Here is an 18,067-nt window from a genome sequence, read left to right on the forward strand (position 1 = left end):
TCCCCCGGTACCCAGCGGCGCCCCTGGCACCCAGCGGCACCCCCGGGACCGTGCGGGGCCCGGAGCGGGGCCGGGCTCCCGCCGCTCCCGCCGCTCCCGCCGCCGCCGCCGCCTCCCGCTGCCGCCTCCCGCCCCTTCCCGCCCGGCGGCGACGGGGTTACCATGGAAACGCGCAGCGCCCCGAAACGGGGTCGGGGTTGCCATGGAGATGGGGGGATCACCCCCCAAAAAGGGACAGGAAGTGGGGGTGGGGGGGGGGGGTTAGCACGGGAAGGAGGAAGCGGCACAAAAACGGGCTCGGGGTTACGGGAGGGAGGGGGCATCACCCCAAAATGGGGTCAGGGTTGGGCTGGAGGTGGGGCAGCACCCCAGAATGGGGTCAGGGTTAGCCCAGAGATGGGGCAGCACCCCAAAATGTGCTTCAGGTTACAATAGAGAGAGGGCAGCACCCCAAAATAGGGTCAGGGTTGGGCTGGAGGTGGGGCAGCACCCCAAGAGGAGATTGGGATTGCTATAGAGGCAAGGCAGCAGCCCAAAATGGGGCCATGGTTAGCCCAGAGATGGGGCAGCCCCCCAAAATGGGCTTCAGGTTACAATAGAGAGAGGGCAGCACCCCAAAGTGGGGTCAGGGTTAGCTCAGAGATAGGGCAGGACCCCGAAATGGGGTCAGGATTACCATGGAGATTCAAGAATTGCTCCTGGTGCCTTTGAGGGACGCAAACATCATCCCCTAAATCCCTGGGGGCAGCCCCAAAGCCCGGGGGGGGTTCCTGGGAGCCCCCTGCCAGCCATGGGATGTGCCCTCTGAGGGCACCCACAGGGTCCTGGCAGTGCCCTGCAACCTCCTGCTCACAGTTCAGGCAGGGAAATGCCAGCTCACGGCCAGTGGCACCCACCCTCCTGCGTGGTGGCACACCAGGGCCACCAGAACCTCCCCAGCTGTGTGGGGTGGCACTGCCACACTCACCAGTGCCACAGCCTGAAATCCTGGTTGGGCAGGGGGCAGCACCTTTCCCTTTAGCTCCTGCCCTGCAGCCTTGAGACACCAGCACAGACTGCCTGGCCTTGTCCCCATCCTCATCCTCATCCTCCTCCTTGTCACCATCAGCACCCCAAAAACTCCTCAGGGCCTCGGCTGAGCACTCACAAGGGCAGGCTGGTTTTCACACCAGGACACACCTGGGCACACCATGGCACAGGCAAGGCACACCTGGGCACACCAGGGCACAAGCAGGGCACACACGAGGCACAAGCAGGGCCCCGTGTGCAGGCAGGGCACACCAGGGCACAACCGGACACAGGCAGGGCACAGGCAGGGCACATCAGGGCACAGGGAGGGCACAGGCAGAGCCCTGTGTGCACGCAGAGCACAAGCAGGGCACACACAGAGCACACACAGGGCCCTGTGTGCAGGCAGGGCACAGCCAGGGCACACCAGGGCACAAATGGGCACACCTGGGCACAGACAGGGCAGAGGCAGCCCCAGCCTCCTGCCCTCCTGCCCACAAATGGCTCTGCTGTTGCTGAGCAGCGCCAGAGCTGCCACCAGCTGCTCTCCCCGGCAGACAGACAGACAGACAGACGGACAGACGGACGGAGGCACTGGGTGCCGGGCAGGTGCTGCTCTGTGCCGCGGGTGCCACGGGGCACAGGGCGGGCTGTGCCCGGCAGTGCCAGCACAGCTGGTGCACCTTGTCCCCGGGCACAGGGCACAACTGGCACAGGGCACGGGCACCGCCTGCACCGCAGGGCACCACAAAGGCCTTGGGGCATTTGGGGGAGGGTACAGGGAGGGGCGGAGAGGGGAACCCACCCCCGGAGCAGCCCCTCCTCACCTTCAACACGTGGCGGAGCAGAAAAGGTGACAAAGGAGGCGCCATCCCCGGTCCCACCCTGCTCCCATTACAAAGTCCCCGTTCACAACTGGGGTGCTCAGAGCTTGAGCTGCTGTCACAGCACCCCCAAAACGGACCAGAGAGCAGCAGAACAAAGCCAGGCTGGTTTTGGGGTGCTCAGGGCTTGGCACAGACCCCAACTACATCACTCCATGCGTCCCATCAAACACTGCCGTGCGTCTTTGGGGTGTCCCAGGACGTCCCTGATGGAGGGGACCCTCCTCTCTGTCCCCATCTCCACCTCTCCCCCCTCATTCCCTGCAGCAGGCGGTTCCCAGGGCGGGTTTGGGGGGCTCTTACCTGCAGGGGTGCAGGGTTAGGAAGGGGCTGCAGGGGCTGCAGGGGCTCAGCAGCGTCGGGCTCTGGCTGCTCGGTGACAGGCTGCAAGGCAAGAGGGGCCGGCGGGGGATCAGCGCCGATGGAGGGCGCTGGGGGTGACACCAGAGCGGAGGGGACAGGGCTGGGGACGGGGTCAGGCAGGGAAACTGAGGCAGAGCTCAGAGGGCAGCGGGGACGCTGCGGGCGCTGAGGATGGGGATACAGCGGGTGCTCCGGTGCGGCTGTCACCGGGGCTGGGGCTGCGGGAGGAAGGACCAGGACCGGCGGCTCGGGGCGGGGATGGCCCGGGATAGGAGCGGAGCGGGATGGGGCACGGGTGGGGACAGGGAAGCAGCGGGACGGGGGTGGCCCGGGGTCCCGCCGCCCTCCCCCCGTGCCGGTACCGGTGCCGGTACCAGCGAGCCCCGCCCCGGCTCCCACTCACTCCAAGGTCAGCGAGGGGATCTGCTGCCTGTCCCGGCGCGACTTCATCCCGACACCGCCGCCACCACCGCCCCGTTCCCGCTCCCGCTCCCGCTCCGCTCCCGCCGCACCGGCGGCCCCCGCGCTGGGCGGCTCCTCCCGGGGCGGCGGCACCGACGGGGATCCCTGCTCGGCCCGCCGGGCCCGGGCCCGCCCCCGCGGCACTGCACGGCACGGAACGGAACGGCACGGAACGGCACGGCACAGTACGGTACGGCACGGCACAGTACGGTACGGCACGGCACGGCACGGCACAGTACGGCACGGCACGGAACGGAACGGCGCGGAACGGCAGCCCCCGACTCCCGCGCACTCAACCCGGTCCAGCGGCGGCCCTGATCCGGAGCGCTCCCGGCACAGCCCCGGTACAGCCCCGGTGCATCCCCGGTACAGCCCCGGTACGGCCCCGGTACAGCCCCAGCCGTGCCGGTATGGCTGCAGTGCATCCCTAACACCGCCCCCGTGCATCCCCAGCACAGCCCCGGTACAGCCCCGGTACGGCGCCGGTGCATCCCCAGCCGTGCATCCCCAGCACAGCCCCGGCACAAACACCCAGGGCAGCTCTGCAGCAGCTCCCACCACAGCCCAGTGTACCCCAGTACACCCCAGGACTGCTCAGAGCACCCCGACACACCCCAGTACACCCCAGTACACCCCAATATACTCCAGTACTGCTTAGAACACCCCAATACACCCCAGTACAACCCAATACACCCCAGACACCCAGTACACCCCAGTACGCTCCAATAATGCTTAGAACCCCAACACACCTACAGCAGAGCACAAACACCCCAATACACACCAGTTAACCCCAGTACTGCTTAGAGCAGCCCAACACACCCCAGTGTACCCCAGTACACCCCAGCACCGCTCAGAGCACCCCAACACACCCCAGTACTGCTTAGAACCCCAACACACCTACAGCAGAGCACAAACACCCCAGTACATGCCAGTTATCCCCAGTACATGCCAGTTATCCCCAGTACATCCCAGTTATCCCCAGTACACCCCAAGAGATGCACAATCAGCTCCCTCCAGCGCCAGAGAACGCGATGATGCCACTCCAGATTTGGTGACAACAAGCCCTGGCGCCATTCAACAGCCATCCCTGCCTGGTGCCACTCACCCGCCGTCCCTGCCGCCCTCCCACGGCACGGTGGCAGCGCTGTGTCCCCAGGTGTGACCCTCCCGGTGACACCACCCCTGCCCCGTGTGGCCCAGCCCGGGACTTACGCTCTTCCTCGGCGGGGCAGGCTCAGCTCCTTCTGCAACGAGACAAGCGCGAGGTGGGGTCAGAATGTGGCCCTGGGTGCCACCTGTCACCCCTGCCACCCTCACACACCTGGCAGCACCCGGGGTGCCACCTGTCACCCCTGCCACCCCCCCCCACACACCTGGCAGCACCCGGGGTGCCACCTGTCACTCCTGCCACCCCACACACCTGGCAGCACCCCCACTGCCACACAGTGTCACCACAGGATCCATCCCCACTCGCAGCGCCCAGGGTGAGGGTGACAAATCACCCCAGGCCAGCACAAGAGGACATCTCCCAGTGTCCCCAGGGCTGCTGGTCCTGCACGGTGCCTGTCCCTTCAGTGGGAGCCAGGATTAACCAGCAGCTGATCCCTGTGAGGACAGCATTAGGGATAGCACCAGGATGGCATCAGGGATGGCATCAGGGATGGCATTGGGGCAGCATTGCTGCTCAGCCCTTTGGGATTAAGATTTGGGAGCCCCTTCCCACCCCTCCTGCCATGGGCATGTGGGCACTCAGCCATGTCCCACAGCTCTGCCCATGGTGAGGGTGCCAAATCACCCCAGGCCAGCACAAGAGGACATCTCCAGTGTCCCCAGGTCCCATGGGCAGGCCCAGGAGTGATGGCACGAGGGTGGTGCAGTAGGAGCAGCACCCATGTGCCCAGTGCTTCACCCTGTCCCCACCTCGTCCCCCCAGCCCGGGAGTGGGAAGCAGCCAGCAGCCCCTGGGTTATTTATTTTTCCAGCCCCTGGGAATATTTCTGGTGAGAGCTGTTTGCTCACAGGTGGTGCAAAGGGCCAAAGGGCAGCTGGGGACAGGAACCCATGGCAGTGCCATCCTCCTGGTGTGCTGGGGACAGGAACCCATGGCAGTGCCATCCTCCTGGTGTGCTGGGGACAGGAACACACACCAGTGCCATCCTCCTGGTGTGCTGGGACAGGAACCCATGGCAGTGCCATCCTCCTGGTGTGCTGGGGACAGGAACACACACCAGTGCCATCCTCCTGGTGTGCTGGGGACAGGAACACACACCAGTGCCATCCTCCTGGTGTGCTGGGACAGGAACACACACCAGTGCCATCCTCCTGGTGTGCTGGGGACAGGAACACACACCAGTGCCATCCTCCTGGTGTGCTGGGCACCATCCTGCTCCAGCACTGTCCTCACCCGTGTGCCACCTGTCACCTCACAGAGTGTCACAGATTCTGCCAGCACACAACGTGGACAGGCTGATGTGTGCCCTGGCACACCCTGGGATGCAGGGATGTGTGGCAGCAGCAGGTGCTGGTTAATGCCCCATCATTGCCCTGCTCCTGTGGACACCCCTGAGCAGCCCAGAGCCATTTTTGGCACAGACACGGAGCTCCCTGCGGGCTGGAGCTGCTGCCACCCCTGTGGGGGCCCCCAGCAGCACCCACCCACCCCCAAAGCCCGGGCTAGCCGTGCCCCATCCTGCTGCCCACGCCACGCAGCCCCTGTGGATGGAAATCCCGGGATTGGGGCGCGCTGCAACGCAGTGATGCAGCAGCATTGCCATGGCAACGGGTGACATCATGCCTGGGTGCACAGGGACGCGGCAGCCCCGGGGCCCACGGGTGCATGGCAGCCCTGGGGTGCCGTGGGGCACCTCTGTGGGTGCCCTATGGGATGGGGACAGGGACAGGGTGGGGGTGTCCCTGTGCACCCAGCACAGGCTGACCCAGGCCTGGGCAGGGTGAGGGGATTTGGGGTCTTTACAAGGAAGGGGAGCCCCCAGCAGCCTCAGCCAGCCCTGCTGTCACCCAGCCTGGTCCCCAGCCAGCCCTGGAGCTGTGCCACAGGCCACCGGCCCCTGGGCAGGGCAGCGGGCAGAGGGGGGGGCACGCTGGGGGTTTCACTGCTCAGATGGAGCAGTGGGACAGGGGACTGTCCCCAGTGCTCACCCACAGCCATCTCTAGGTGCCAGAGCTCAGAGAAGCCAATATCCCTCACTGCCAGGGGCTCTCTGGCCACTCTGTGTCCCCAGGGACACCCAGAGCATCCCCTGGTGGCCCTGAGGGCCCCTGAGGGGGAAATGTCACAGAACCGGCACCCACAGGGGGCCCCACACGCCAGCACTGCCCAGCACTGTGCCTGTCCCTTCCGTGGGAGCCAGGATCAACCAGCAGCTGATCCCTGCGAGGGCAACATCAGGGACAGCACCAGGATGGCATCAGGGATGGCAGTGGGGATGGCATAGGGACAGCATCGGGGATGGCATTGGGGCAGCATCAGGGATGGCATTGGGGCAGCATCAAGGATGGCATTGGGGCAGCATTGCTGCTCAGCCCTTTGGGATTAAGCCCCTGGTGGGACCCCCTTCCCACCCCTCCTGTGGGCACTCAGCCGGCTCCCACGGCTCTGCCCTTCCCAGGACTGCCAGGAGCGACACTCAGAGCCCCGAGCCCCGCAGCCCAGGGCCGTGGCTCCGTCCACGGCAGCCGCGGGGAGGCAGCTCCCGCACTCGGCTCCCTCTCCCCCAGCGGAGCGCAGCTGCCCGCGGAGCTGCCAGCTCGGATGAAGGCAGCGCCGTGCCATCCTCCAAGCGCGCCGACAGCTCCGCCCGGGCCCCCCGGATACTGCAGATGGGGATGGAGGCGTCAGGTCAGCCGGAAAATCCGGCTCAGCGCTCGGCTCTGCCGGCCGGGGGGTGCCCGGTCATCGTCACCCTCCGAGCGTGGCAGCGAGCGCCGGGCACCCTGCGGGATGGGCAGGAGGGTGGGCGTCCCTCTGCCTGAGGGAATGCCAGGCAGGAGAGGGGCTCAGAGAGGGGCTGGCACAGCTGTTGGGCATCGGGAGGGAGCCCCCACACATTGGGTACCCCTCACCCACATCCCATGGCACAGCCGGGGCTCAGACCCTGCCCGGCTCCTGTCCCTGTCCCACACCGCTCGCACGCAGCACCCACCTGTCACCCACAGCCCCACGCAGAGCCCCCCACTCCTCTCACTCCTGCAGAGCGCCCAACTCCCACCGGCAGCACCCACCCCTGGCACACGCACAGCACCCGCAGCACCCACCCCTGGCACACGCACAGCACCCGCAGCACCCACCTTTGCACACGCAGCTCACATGGGGGCTTCACACTCACCCTGAGCACCCACAGCTCCCCTCCGGCACCCACCCACCCGCGGAGCGCCCACCTCCCAACTTAGAGGGCCCACCCTCGCAGAGCCGCATCCGGAACACCCCCGTGTCACCCCCAGCACCCACCCCCAATCCCCAACACCCACCCTCACCCACAGCACCCACCCTCACCCACAGCACCCCTCTCTCACCCACAGCACCCCCGTGCCACCCGCAGCTCCCGCCCCCCGCGCCCCCGCAGCGCCCACCCCTCGCACTCCCGCGCCCCCCGCCCCGGTTCACCGGGGGCTCCCCGCGCTCGCTCCCGCCGCCCCCGCCCGCTCTGCCGGTGCCCGGTGCTCACCTGGAGGCCCCGGCGCCGCAGGATGCTGGGCTCGTCCATCCCGCCGCCGCCGCCGCCGCCGCCTCCCGCTGCGCCCGCTCCGCCCGGTGCGCCCGGTCCGCCCCGCCGGTGCGCCCGGGGCGCCGCCCAGCGGCAACGCCGCGTCACCGGACACGCATCAGCGCCGAGCACGGGCTGGCACGGCACGGCACGGCTCGGGGCTGGCATAGCATGGCATGGGGCTGGCACGGCACAGCATAGGGCCGGCATGGCACGGCTCGGGGCTGGCATAGCAGGGACTTGGCACGGCACGGCTCGGGGCTGGCACGGCACAGCATAGGGCCGGCATGGCACGGCTCGGGGCTGGCATAGCAAAGGGCTGGCACGGCACGGCTCGGGGCTGGCACAGCACTCAGCTGGCAATGGCACAGCTCGGGACTGACATGGCACGGGGCTGACATGGCACAGTTCGAGGTTAACATGGCATGGGGCTGGCACAGCATGGCATGGGGTTGGCACAGCACGACTCGGGGATGGCACAGCACTCAGCTGGCATGGCACGGCTCGCGACTGACATGGCATGGGGCTGACATGGCTCGGGGTTAACATGGCATGTGGGTGGCACAGCACGACTCGGGGATGGCACAGCACTCGGCTGGCATAGTATGGCGTGTGGCTGACACGGCATGGGGCTGGCACGACATAGGGCTGGCACGGGGCTGGCATAGCATGAGGCTGGCAGAGCACGGCTCAGGGCTGGCGTGGCGTGGGGCTGGCACGGTACGGCATGGGGCTGGCACAGTACAGAGCTGGCATGGCATGGCACGGCACTGACACAAGATGGGGCTGGCACAACACAGCACGGGGCTAACATGGCATGGGGCTGGCACGGCATGGGGCTGGCATGATACAGCATGGGGCTGGCACAGCATGGGGCCAGAGCAACACAGCATGAAGTGGCACAGCACAGCATGGGGCTGGCACGGCACGGCAGGGGGCTGGCATGGCCTGGAGATGGCACAGCATGCCATGAGACCCACATGGCCCAGGGCTGGAATGACACAGCACAACATCAGACAGGAAGGCACGAGGCTGATATGGCATGGGGCTGAAATGGCACAGGGCTGGCACAACATGGGGCTGGCACTGCATATAGCACAGGGCTGGCATGGCATGGGCCTGGCACGGCATGGCAGGGTGTGGGGCTGACAGGGCATGGTGCATCCTGGGTTTAGCACAGTCTGCCTGCTTCAGTACAGCCCAGTGTGGCACAGTCTGGCACGGCACAGTACAGCACATCATGGTGTTGGCAAAGGCTGGCACAGTCTGCCTGGCTCACCACATCCTGGCACTGCAGACTCTGCCACGTCGTGGCACAGCCCAGCACAGCACGGGAGAACCCAGGCCTGGCACAGCCTTTTCTGCTTGACACAGCCCAGCACAACAGCTCTGGCACACAGATCATGGCCTGGAGCTGGCACAGTCTGCCTGGCACGGTACAGCCCAGCATGGCACGGCCTGGGGCTGGCACAGCAGGGACGGGGTTGGGACCTTGATGTGGCCCAGCCCAGGTCAGGTCTGGTTACCACAGAGCAGCACAGAGCGTGTGGCCTGGGGCAGCACTGCATGGCACAGCACGGTCCAGCATGGCATAGCTTGGCATGGCACAGCCTGGCACAGCCCAGCTTGCTGTGTGCCCCCATCCGGGGCAGGACAGGGGGGCATACACAGGGAGGGCACACGGAGGTGCCAGGGGACCCTGTGTGCCCCCATCCCAGGGCAGGACAGGGGGGCACACGGAGGTGCCAGGGGACCCTGTGTGCCCCCTCCTAGGGCAGGATGGGGCACAAACACAAAGAGGGCACACGGAGGTGCCAGGGGACCCTGTGTGCCCCCATCCCAGGGCAGGGGCACACACAAGGAGGGCACATGGAGGTGCCAGGGACCCCTGTGTGCCCCCATCCCAGGGCAGGACAGGGGGGCACATGGAGGTGCCAGGGGACCCTGTGTGCCCCCATCCCAGGGCAGGATGGGGCACAAACACAAAAAGGGCACACGGAGGTGCCAGGGGATCCTGTGTGCCCCCATCCCAGGGCAGGACAGGGGGGCACACGGAGGTGCCAGGGGACCCTGTGTGCCCCACCCCGGCCGTGCCCACGCTGTTCCAGCTCAGGGACACTCCGGCCCCGGGCAGGGCCGCACAAGGAGCCGCTTTCTGCGGGAACAAGGGCACTCTGTGCCCGGCCCTCGGTGCCACCCGGCTCTGCCACCCGGGTCACCCGCCCGTCACACGGCCCCGCTGCCACCTCCTGCTCACTGCGGCTTTGTTCTCGCAGTGGGGACAAACACAACAAACACCCCCAAAAATAAAAAACCACAGAGAATCCCAACATGGAGATTCACCCCGTTACGGGCAGAGCAGCGTGTGAAAAATGCGTGGATTTTAAAATTTGCTTTTTGCAAATATTAAGATGAATATTATATGAGTTGTGTTAGAAATTGATGCTGTATTAATTCTCTTTAGTGTGGTAAATATAGTTTTAGGTTATAAAAAATGTTAAGATAGAAACAATGCTGTGTAGGATATTTTTTTCAAGAAAGGACTCGCAGCAAGATAGCAGCCACAGGACACCTGAATCTTTCAGAGAATCCCAACCTGGAGATTCACCCCATTACAGGCAGAGCACCATGTCAAAAATGTGTATTTTATGATTGGCTTTTCGCAAATATTCAAATGAATATTATATGTGTTGTGTTAGACAGTGATGCTGTATTAATTCTCTTAAGTAGTGTGGTAAATATGGTTTTAGGTTGTAAAAAACGTATTAAAAATGTATAAAATTTGTATAAAATGTATAACCTATAATGTATAAAAAGTGTATAAAATGTATAACCTAAAAATTTTAGGTGATAAAAAATAGAAATTATGCTATGTAGAATGCTTTTTTAAAGAAGGGACTCACAGCGAGATAGCAGCCACCGGACACGTGAATCTTTCAGAGAAAGAGAATTTATTGCTCTCTTATCTTCCTGCCTCGAGGGCGCTGTCAGGATTCAGAGGAAGAAGTTGACACCGACCAGACAGAATCCTGTGTTTGAATGGAATTTATGCATCATGTATGAAGTGTATGAATATGCAACAGGCTGTTGTTTTTAAGGGTCAATCCTTTGTTAACGGGTGCCCAGAAAAAGGTACCCGGGCATCCATAACTCTTTGCTCTTATTGTCTCATATTGTCCTAATTCAATTTATCCAAATTATTATTACTCCAATTATATTACTCTTTTTATAACCATTTTATCGCTATTAAACTTTTAAAATGTTAAAAACCAGCGATTGGCGTTTTTCACAGACAGAAACACTCTGCGTGCAAGAAAAGAAAATGAAAAACACAAAAAACCAACCCAAAACCCCCAAGACTCATCTTTCGCTTACCTTGCGCTTCTGGCACGTGGTGCGGCCGCGCTGGCCCCATCCCGGCAGCCGAGCCGCCCAAAAAAGGGGGATATTTCGGTCGCTTTCTCTTTTGTTTTTGCTAAAAGTGGGGCATGCACTCACGCCTAGGGCTCTGCCCCGCCTGGGAACGGCGCGGACTCGGCAGAAGAGGAAACCCCAAGGAGGGGAAGCAGCGCTGAGCCCCGGGGCTGTGGCACGGCCGAGGGTACGGGGGCACTGGGGAGCCGGGAAGGGCAGCGGAGCTCCGGAGCCGGTGTGGGCACAGCCCCGGTGTGGCACAGCCGTGATCCGGTGTGGCACAGCCCCGGTGTGGCACAGCCCCGGTGTGGCACAGCCCCGGTGTGGCACAGCCGTGATCCGGTGTGGCACAGCCCGGTGTGGCACAGCCCGGTGTGGCACAGTGCGGATCCGGTGTGGCACAGCACGTGATCCGGTGTGGCACAGCCCCGGTGTGGCACAGCCCCGGTGTGGCACAGCCCGGTGTGGCACAGCCCTGGTGTGGCACAGCCGTGATCCGGTGTGGCACAGCCCCGGTGTGGCACAGCCCTGGTGTGGCACAGCCGTGATCCGGTGTGGCACAGCCCCGGTGTGGCACAGCCCTGGTGTGGCACAGCCCTGCTCGGTGGGCGATGCTGAGCTGGCTGCTGGCGGCGCTGGTGCAGGGTAAGTGCTCCTGCGGTGCTGGGAGATGAGAGATAACTTCAGAAGACTTTCAATGAATGATTCGGGGGCGATAAGACCTGGGGAGCTCCCAGAGAGAGAGATGGAGATATTCACCCAAAACCACAGAGATGGAGTAAAGATGGTGAATCCCCAATGGGGAGAGTGGCACCGGCCAGTGCCCCATCACCGGGGAGGGGGAACACGGGGGGCTTGGGGTAAAAATCGCTGGTTTTGCTGCTTTAATTCCCAATTTGAGCACCACGGGAACACTGCGAGCACGGGGTGAGAATCGCGGGTGTCGCTGCTTTAATTCCCAATTTGATCAACACGGGCAAAGCCACGCCGCTGCTCCCCTCCATGCATGGATGGAGTTGGGATGCAGGAGCCCCCAGGCACTGCCCTGCCCCGCAGGCACCCTGGCAGCCCACGACGTCTCCTGCTGGAAGAAATGCAACACCTCCAAGCCTTTCCACTGCTCCTGGCCGCCCCTGGGCCCCGCCGGCAGCACCTCCTACATCCTGAACCTCTGGTGAGTGAGCGGCGGGCAGGGGGAGCGCATGGGGGGAGCCCCGGGTGCCACCCTGTGCCCACCCTGTGCCCGCTCCCTCCCCAGCTTTGAGAAGCACGGCCAGTGCAGGCGGTTTAAGGCAGGCACGGCCACCAGCTACATCCTCTCGAGCAGCCAAGTGTACATCTTTGACAACACCACGGCCTGGGTGGAGGCACGATGGGGGAACCAGGTCCGCAGGACCCCCAACCACACCCTGCACCTCAACGAGGCTGGTGAGTGCCCCAGGGGCAGGGCTGGCAGCCAGTGCTGGCACTGAAAACTGCCAAAACCACCCAAAACCGCCTCATCTTTCCAGTCAAACTGGATCCACCCACTGGGATGTCCTTCTCCAAAAGCGGTGGCCAGCTGAGGGTGAGGGTGCCACAGCCACAGTGTGACAGCCTGAAGCAGCCACCACAGCACGAGGCTCGCTTCTGGAGGGTGGGAGACAGCAGCTGGACACAGGTAAAATGCTGCTTGCTGGGGCTGGCAGTGGCTGACAGCACAGCCAGGAGCATCACAGCAGCACGGGGAGTGTGGGGGCTCAGTGATGTCACTGTGCCCCCCCCAGACCCAGCTGTGGCCCATCTGTTTCCCTGGGTTATCAGCTCTGCCTGGCCATGGGATCCTGCTGCTGCCCATAACAGGATTCTCAGGGATTACACAGGCAAAACCCCAGATTATAGTAATGACGACAATGGATCAAATCCAGATGCTTGTCCCCATGAAGCTGTCACAGCTGGGACCCCTCATCCCTCTCAGCTGCTGCCAGGAGGGTCCCAGGATTGAGGGGACCCTGTCCCCTGCACTGTTTGGCTCTCCCAGCCCCTGGGGTGTTTGGAGATCACAGGGCAGCACTGATGCCCCAGTAAAGTACTGGTTTTACTGGGAGGGTGTCTCCATGCCTGGTTCTCTCTGCAGGTGGCATGTGAGACAGTGATGGTGACAACTAAAGAAAACTCAGGTTGGTTTATCCTGTGGGGTGGCTGGGCACAAGCATCCCCTGGGGGTGTTACCAGCAGCCTGTGAAGGCCAAAATTTGGGGAAAGGAGGGTTCAGCTGACCCTGCCACCCCTCCCTAGTGACCTGTGCCCTGGGAGTCAATGGCACCTTCGTGGTCCAGCTCCGGCACAAGCCTCCCCACTGGAGCAGCTCCTGGAGCAACTGGAGCAGCAACATCTCTGAGGGTGAGGAGGAGGAGGAGAGGAGCTTGGTGGGATCCCAGCAGCTCCCAGAAGTGCTGGTGGCTCAGTCAGGCCTGTTCCTCCTGCAGCAATCCTGAGGAGGCCGGTGCTGAGCCATCAGCTGGGCAAGCTGGGCACAGACGGGCAGCGGGCGCTGAGGCTGAGCTGGCAGGTACAGCAGCATCTCTGGGGGCTCTCCTGGGTGTCCCCCACCATTTCACCGGCCGAGTCACCCCCTTTTCCTCCCCAGCCAGTCCTCGTGGAGCACAAGGACGTCACCTACAAGCTGGACATCACCATGGTGGCGTGTGGCTGTGCAGAGTCCATTGAGGAGGGCTCGGTGAAGCTGGGCGGGGAGGTGACAGAGCACAGCCTCACCCTCTCCGGGGCCGAGTACCGGATCCTGCTGACCGCCACCAACGCCGCGGGGCACGGGCCCGCCCGGCAGCTCCGTGTGCCGCCAGGGCAGAGCGCGGGTACAGAGATGCTGAGCTCCCCCGGCAGCCCTCAGCGCGTTGTTTTTTCCCGACTGAAGTAAACAGGGCAGGAGAATTCTTCTCCTTTTTAATGCCTCTGTTAGAAGTGATCAGCTTTAGGTTGGGAGGCTCAACGGGTCCATAGCTTCTCTGTCATCGCTCCCAGGAGTGGTTCGGAGGAGAAATGTGCAGCTCTGTACACTGACGAGCAGAGCTGGGAGTCACATCCTCACAAGAACAGTGGGGATAAACCCCATGTTACAACTTTTTAATGTTGTAGTCTCGGCCTCTTGGTTCCAGCTGAGGTCTTTGCTCAGGGCGAGGGGCAACAAAGGGTCTCAGCATCTCTGCAGGCTCGGTACTTTGTTTTTCACGTCCAGACATCACTCTGATCTCTTAATTCTGTGTTGGCTCCTTGGTTTTGGGGTCTTTTCGGTAAGTTTGGTGGGGTGGCTTCCCATGGCATGCTGGTCTCGAGGTTATTTTGCATCCTCTCTGATCCCCGTCTCATGTCCCCTCCTCTCACTGTTTGGAGAGAAGGGCCATCAACTTAGATTTAGGCAGGGCTATACTGAAACAAAAGGAGCAATTAACGAAAACGACCGGTGATTACAATAATAAACAGGTAGAACTCCACCTTGGCAGTAACTGGTTTAACTGGTTCACTCTGCAACCTTTAAAAAAAAAAAATTGACAGATTTTTTACTTATAACACCAACTTCCCCGAATATCCCCCGTTTCATCCCAGATTGTTGTATTGCGCTAAATAACGTGGCTCTCATCACCAGATCTCAGCTTCAAGGAGATCAGCGTGGCCGGCAGCGCCGTGACCGCGCACTGGGAAGCGCCGGTGCCTGGCGAGGCTTTCTGCTTCGAGCAGCAGACGCTGCCAGAGCCCCCGGAACAGGGAGTCTGCATCCCGCAGGAATTCCCTGCCAACAGCACCCACGTGCAGGAAGGCAAGGGAGCGCCCCAAGACCTCGCTGTCCCCTCCAGCTGGGGTCAGAGGGTCTAAGGAGCATCCCTGGTTCCTCCAGGAGTGCTGAGAGAGCAGGGATGTCACCGCCTGGCTGTGCACGGCTGGGACACGGAGCGGGGCTGGGCCACCTTCGCTTTGTGGCATCACTACAGCGGCAACGGTGAGTGTGGAGAACGGGCATCTGGGCAGGGAGCATCCAAACACGGGGCATCCAAACATGGGGCATCCGAGCACGGGGCATCTGGGCAGGGAGCATCCGGGCACAGGGCATCCAAACACGGGGCATCCAAGCATGCGGCATCCTGGCATGGGGCGTCCAGGTTTGGAGTATCTGGGCATGGGGCATCCAAGCATGGGGCATCCCGGGTATGGAGCATCCGAGCACAGAGCACCCAAGCATGGGGCATCGGAGCACGGGGCATCCAAACACGGGGCATCCGAGCATGGGGCATCCGAGCATGGAGCATCCTGGCACGGGGCATCGAGCACGGAGCATCCCGGGCATGGAGCATCCCAGCATGGATCCTCCCGGCACAGGGCATCCAAATATGGGGCATCCAAACACGGAGCATCTGAGCACGGAGCATCCCAGCACGGAGGCATCTGCACCTGGCTGCACTCCAGAAGGAGCGGTCCCAAAATAATCCCCACAATAACCACCCTCAAAAATGTAGGGGTTTTTTTTTGCCCGCAGATTCGCTGGACGTGCCCTTCAACATCAGCACGGGGGACAGCGAGGCTGTGCTCCACTGGGAGCCGTCCCCACGGGCCGCCTGCCCCGGCGCCCTGGCCAAGTATCTCATCTGCCATGTGGCTGAAGGGGACAATGTGACCTGTGAGTGGCACCCCGCCATCCCCCGGGGCAGGAGGAGGTGCCAGACTGCCCCACATTGGGTTTTGTTTGCCCAGACAGTGAAGTGGAGGCCACGGCGTCGAACTACACCCTCCAAAACCTCCAGCCTGGCACAGGCTACAGGGTGGGGGTTTGGGAGGTGACAGAGGACAGCGAGAGCACCTGCAGGGCTTGGTGGCCCTTCCAGACCAGGGTGCTGGGTAATGGCTGAGACCTCATCCCCTCCCCACTCCCCATGGGGTGCTCATCATCACCCCAAAACATCTCCTGTGTCCCTGTGGGGGCAGGAATGCCACCACCCAGCCATCCCCACCCTCAGGTCCCCAGGGAGCACCGTGGAGAGGCAACCTGAGCTACCTGGGCATCTGGCTCGGTGTCCCCGCTGCAGCTGCCATCTACCACCTGAGCAAAAGGAGGTGACAGAGTCCCCTTGTCCTCAAAGCCACCCCCAGCATCACCCACCCCCTCACCAACCGCTCCCTCCCCAGGGCTCGCCGCCTCCTCTTCCCACCCCTTCCCAAGCCCGTGGGCACCAAAGCCACGCAGTTCTCAACCGAACAGGTGAGATGGGCCAGGTGAGGTGGGAGGTGCAGGAAGGGGCAGATCCCACATCCCCAAACACCCATGCACAGCCCTGGCATGGGATGTCCCACCCCAAACCCACCCAACCCTCAGGGCCAGCCCCGGACCGGCCTCCTGGAGCCCTCGGAGAGGTTCAGCCCAGCCGAGCTGCTGCTGATGGAGCAGAATCCCAGCGAGGAGAGGACTGACACGGGCAGCCAGAGCACGGTGCCACCCCCTGACGTGTCACAGCCCGGCCCCAAGGTGGAAAAGCCGGTGACGGTGGTGATATCCCCTCTGGGATGTGGGGAGGAGCTGCCCTTCGCTTACCGCAGGCAGGAGATGCTGAGCCCGGTGGGATCTGCCCCCTCCAGCAGCAACGGCAGCACTGGGCACCCACCTGGAGAGGAGGAGGAGGAGGAAGAAGAGGGAAGGCAGGAGCTGCATCAGCCACTGGTCCCCATTGCCCTGCTCATCTCCGACAAGCCCATCATCATCAGGTGTTGAAGATTGCATGGCAAGATGTTTTCCATTACCATCTGTATGGCAGATTATCAAGTGGGCAGTTTGCCTTTGAGTGACCACAATCACTCCTCCCTGGGGAGGGGACATCTGCTGATAACAGCCATTGAATGTCACTGCATGGCTGATAAGAACTACAGCATCCCATTGGGAGATGTGAGTCCAGAGGGAGGAGCCAAGCATTCCTGCCTGGATATAATCTGGAGATTCTGGAACACCAGCACGGCTTCTGCACTGGATTCCCCAGAGGAACAGCAGCTGCCTCTTCTTCCCCTGGATCTTCAGAGGAAGAGACTGCACCTTTCTACAGGATCCATGCTCCAGCAGAAACACCCCTGACACTGCAGGAGGGCTGCAGCCACAATTCCAATGGGACTGCTGCCAACAGCCTGACCCACAGGGTGTCAGGTTGGGTTCTGACTCTGTCAGTGTTGTTCTAGTGTACTGCATTGTTTATTTTATCCTTTTATTTTTTTTTTCCTTTCCATATTAAAGAACTGTTATTTCCTGCTCCCATATTTTTGCCTGAGAGACCCTTAATTTAAAATTTACAGCAGTTCAGAGGGGTGGGGAGGATTTACATTCTCCATTTCAGGGGAAGCTCCTGCCTTCCTTAGCAGACTCCTGTCTTTCCAAACCAAGACATCAGGGATGAGGAAGGATGGGATCCCAGGCCAGAGGAGATGCCACGGCCATTGGGAGGCTGGAGCAGCGGGGACAGGCACGGGGTGATCCCTGCAGTGCTGAGTGTCTGTGTGGGACACTGAGGGGCCAGGCCAGGGTGGCACCAGCACTTCCAGGGGGGTTTTTGGTTTCCAGGGCACAGAAGGTGATGCCTCTGGATGCAGCATTTCACCAGGACTGGTTTTTGCCTCGTAATTCCCAGTGTCAACCTTTCAGTGGTGATAAAACCTGAGCGAAGGTTTGGCTGCAGAGTCTGGCCAGGACTGAGAGTATTCCATGCCTGGATTGGGAGGAGAGGCAGAACTTCATCCGAGGTGGCTGCTGCCTCTGGAACCAGCATCTTGGTGGGGATGCAAAAAAACCCAGCACTAAACACCAGCTAAAAAAACCCCAAAAAATAAAAAAAAAAAAAAAAAAATAAAAAAAAAAAAAAAAAAAACACCCCGCAAAAAAATTACTGGAAAAAAAATCAGAAAAAATTAAATACAAACATTAAAAAATTAAAATAACTGCACCAAACAGCAGGGCTGAGATGGCTTTTCCTCGCCTGACCCCAGCAGATTACAGCAAGGATTTAGAGCCGGGGTTCATTGCATGGGGCTGGGGAGGACAAGCCAGGCAGCCAGGATGGGGGAGATCCATGGAGGCCCCCCCAACCCCTTCCCGTGGGGCCACGCCACCCCCTGGGGCCTTATCTGGGACAGAAAGGAGATGAAAAGCGATCTGTGGTTTGCTGTGCCTGGCGTGGCGGTGTTTAC

The 18,067-nt window shown here is 61.8% G+C and overlaps 1 protein-coding gene across 1 annotated transcript; it reads left to right on the forward strand.

Moving 5' to 3' along the window:
• Positions 1-11,940: 11,940 nt before the first annotated feature.
• On the forward strand, positions 11,941-16,610 carry IL12RB1 (interleukin 12 receptor subunit beta 1). Its single transcript, XM_058820843.1, has 14 exons — positions 11,941-12,029; positions 12,114-12,283; positions 12,367-12,515; positions 12,972-13,014; positions 13,133-13,231; positions 13,312-13,406; positions 13,485-13,710; positions 14,499-14,669; positions 14,748-14,855; positions 15,384-15,524; positions 15,599-15,742; positions 15,862-15,958; positions 16,031-16,103; positions 16,218-16,610. Exons 3-14 carry the CDS (start codon positions 12,390-12,392, stop codon positions 16,608-16,610), a joined length of 1,716 nt encoding a protein of 571 aa, XP_058676826.1. The 5' UTR covers positions 11,941-12,029; positions 12,114-12,283; positions 12,367-12,389.
• The last annotated feature ends 1,457 nt before the right edge of the window (positions 16,611-18,067 follow it).

Source organism: Ammospiza caudacuta, chromosome 28 (genome assembly GCF_027887145.1).
Source record: "Ammospiza caudacuta isolate bAmmCau1 chromosome 28, bAmmCau1.pri, whole genome shotgun sequence".
Taxonomy (NCBI): domain Eukaryota; kingdom Metazoa; phylum Chordata; class Aves; order Passeriformes; family Passerellidae; genus Ammospiza; species Ammospiza caudacuta.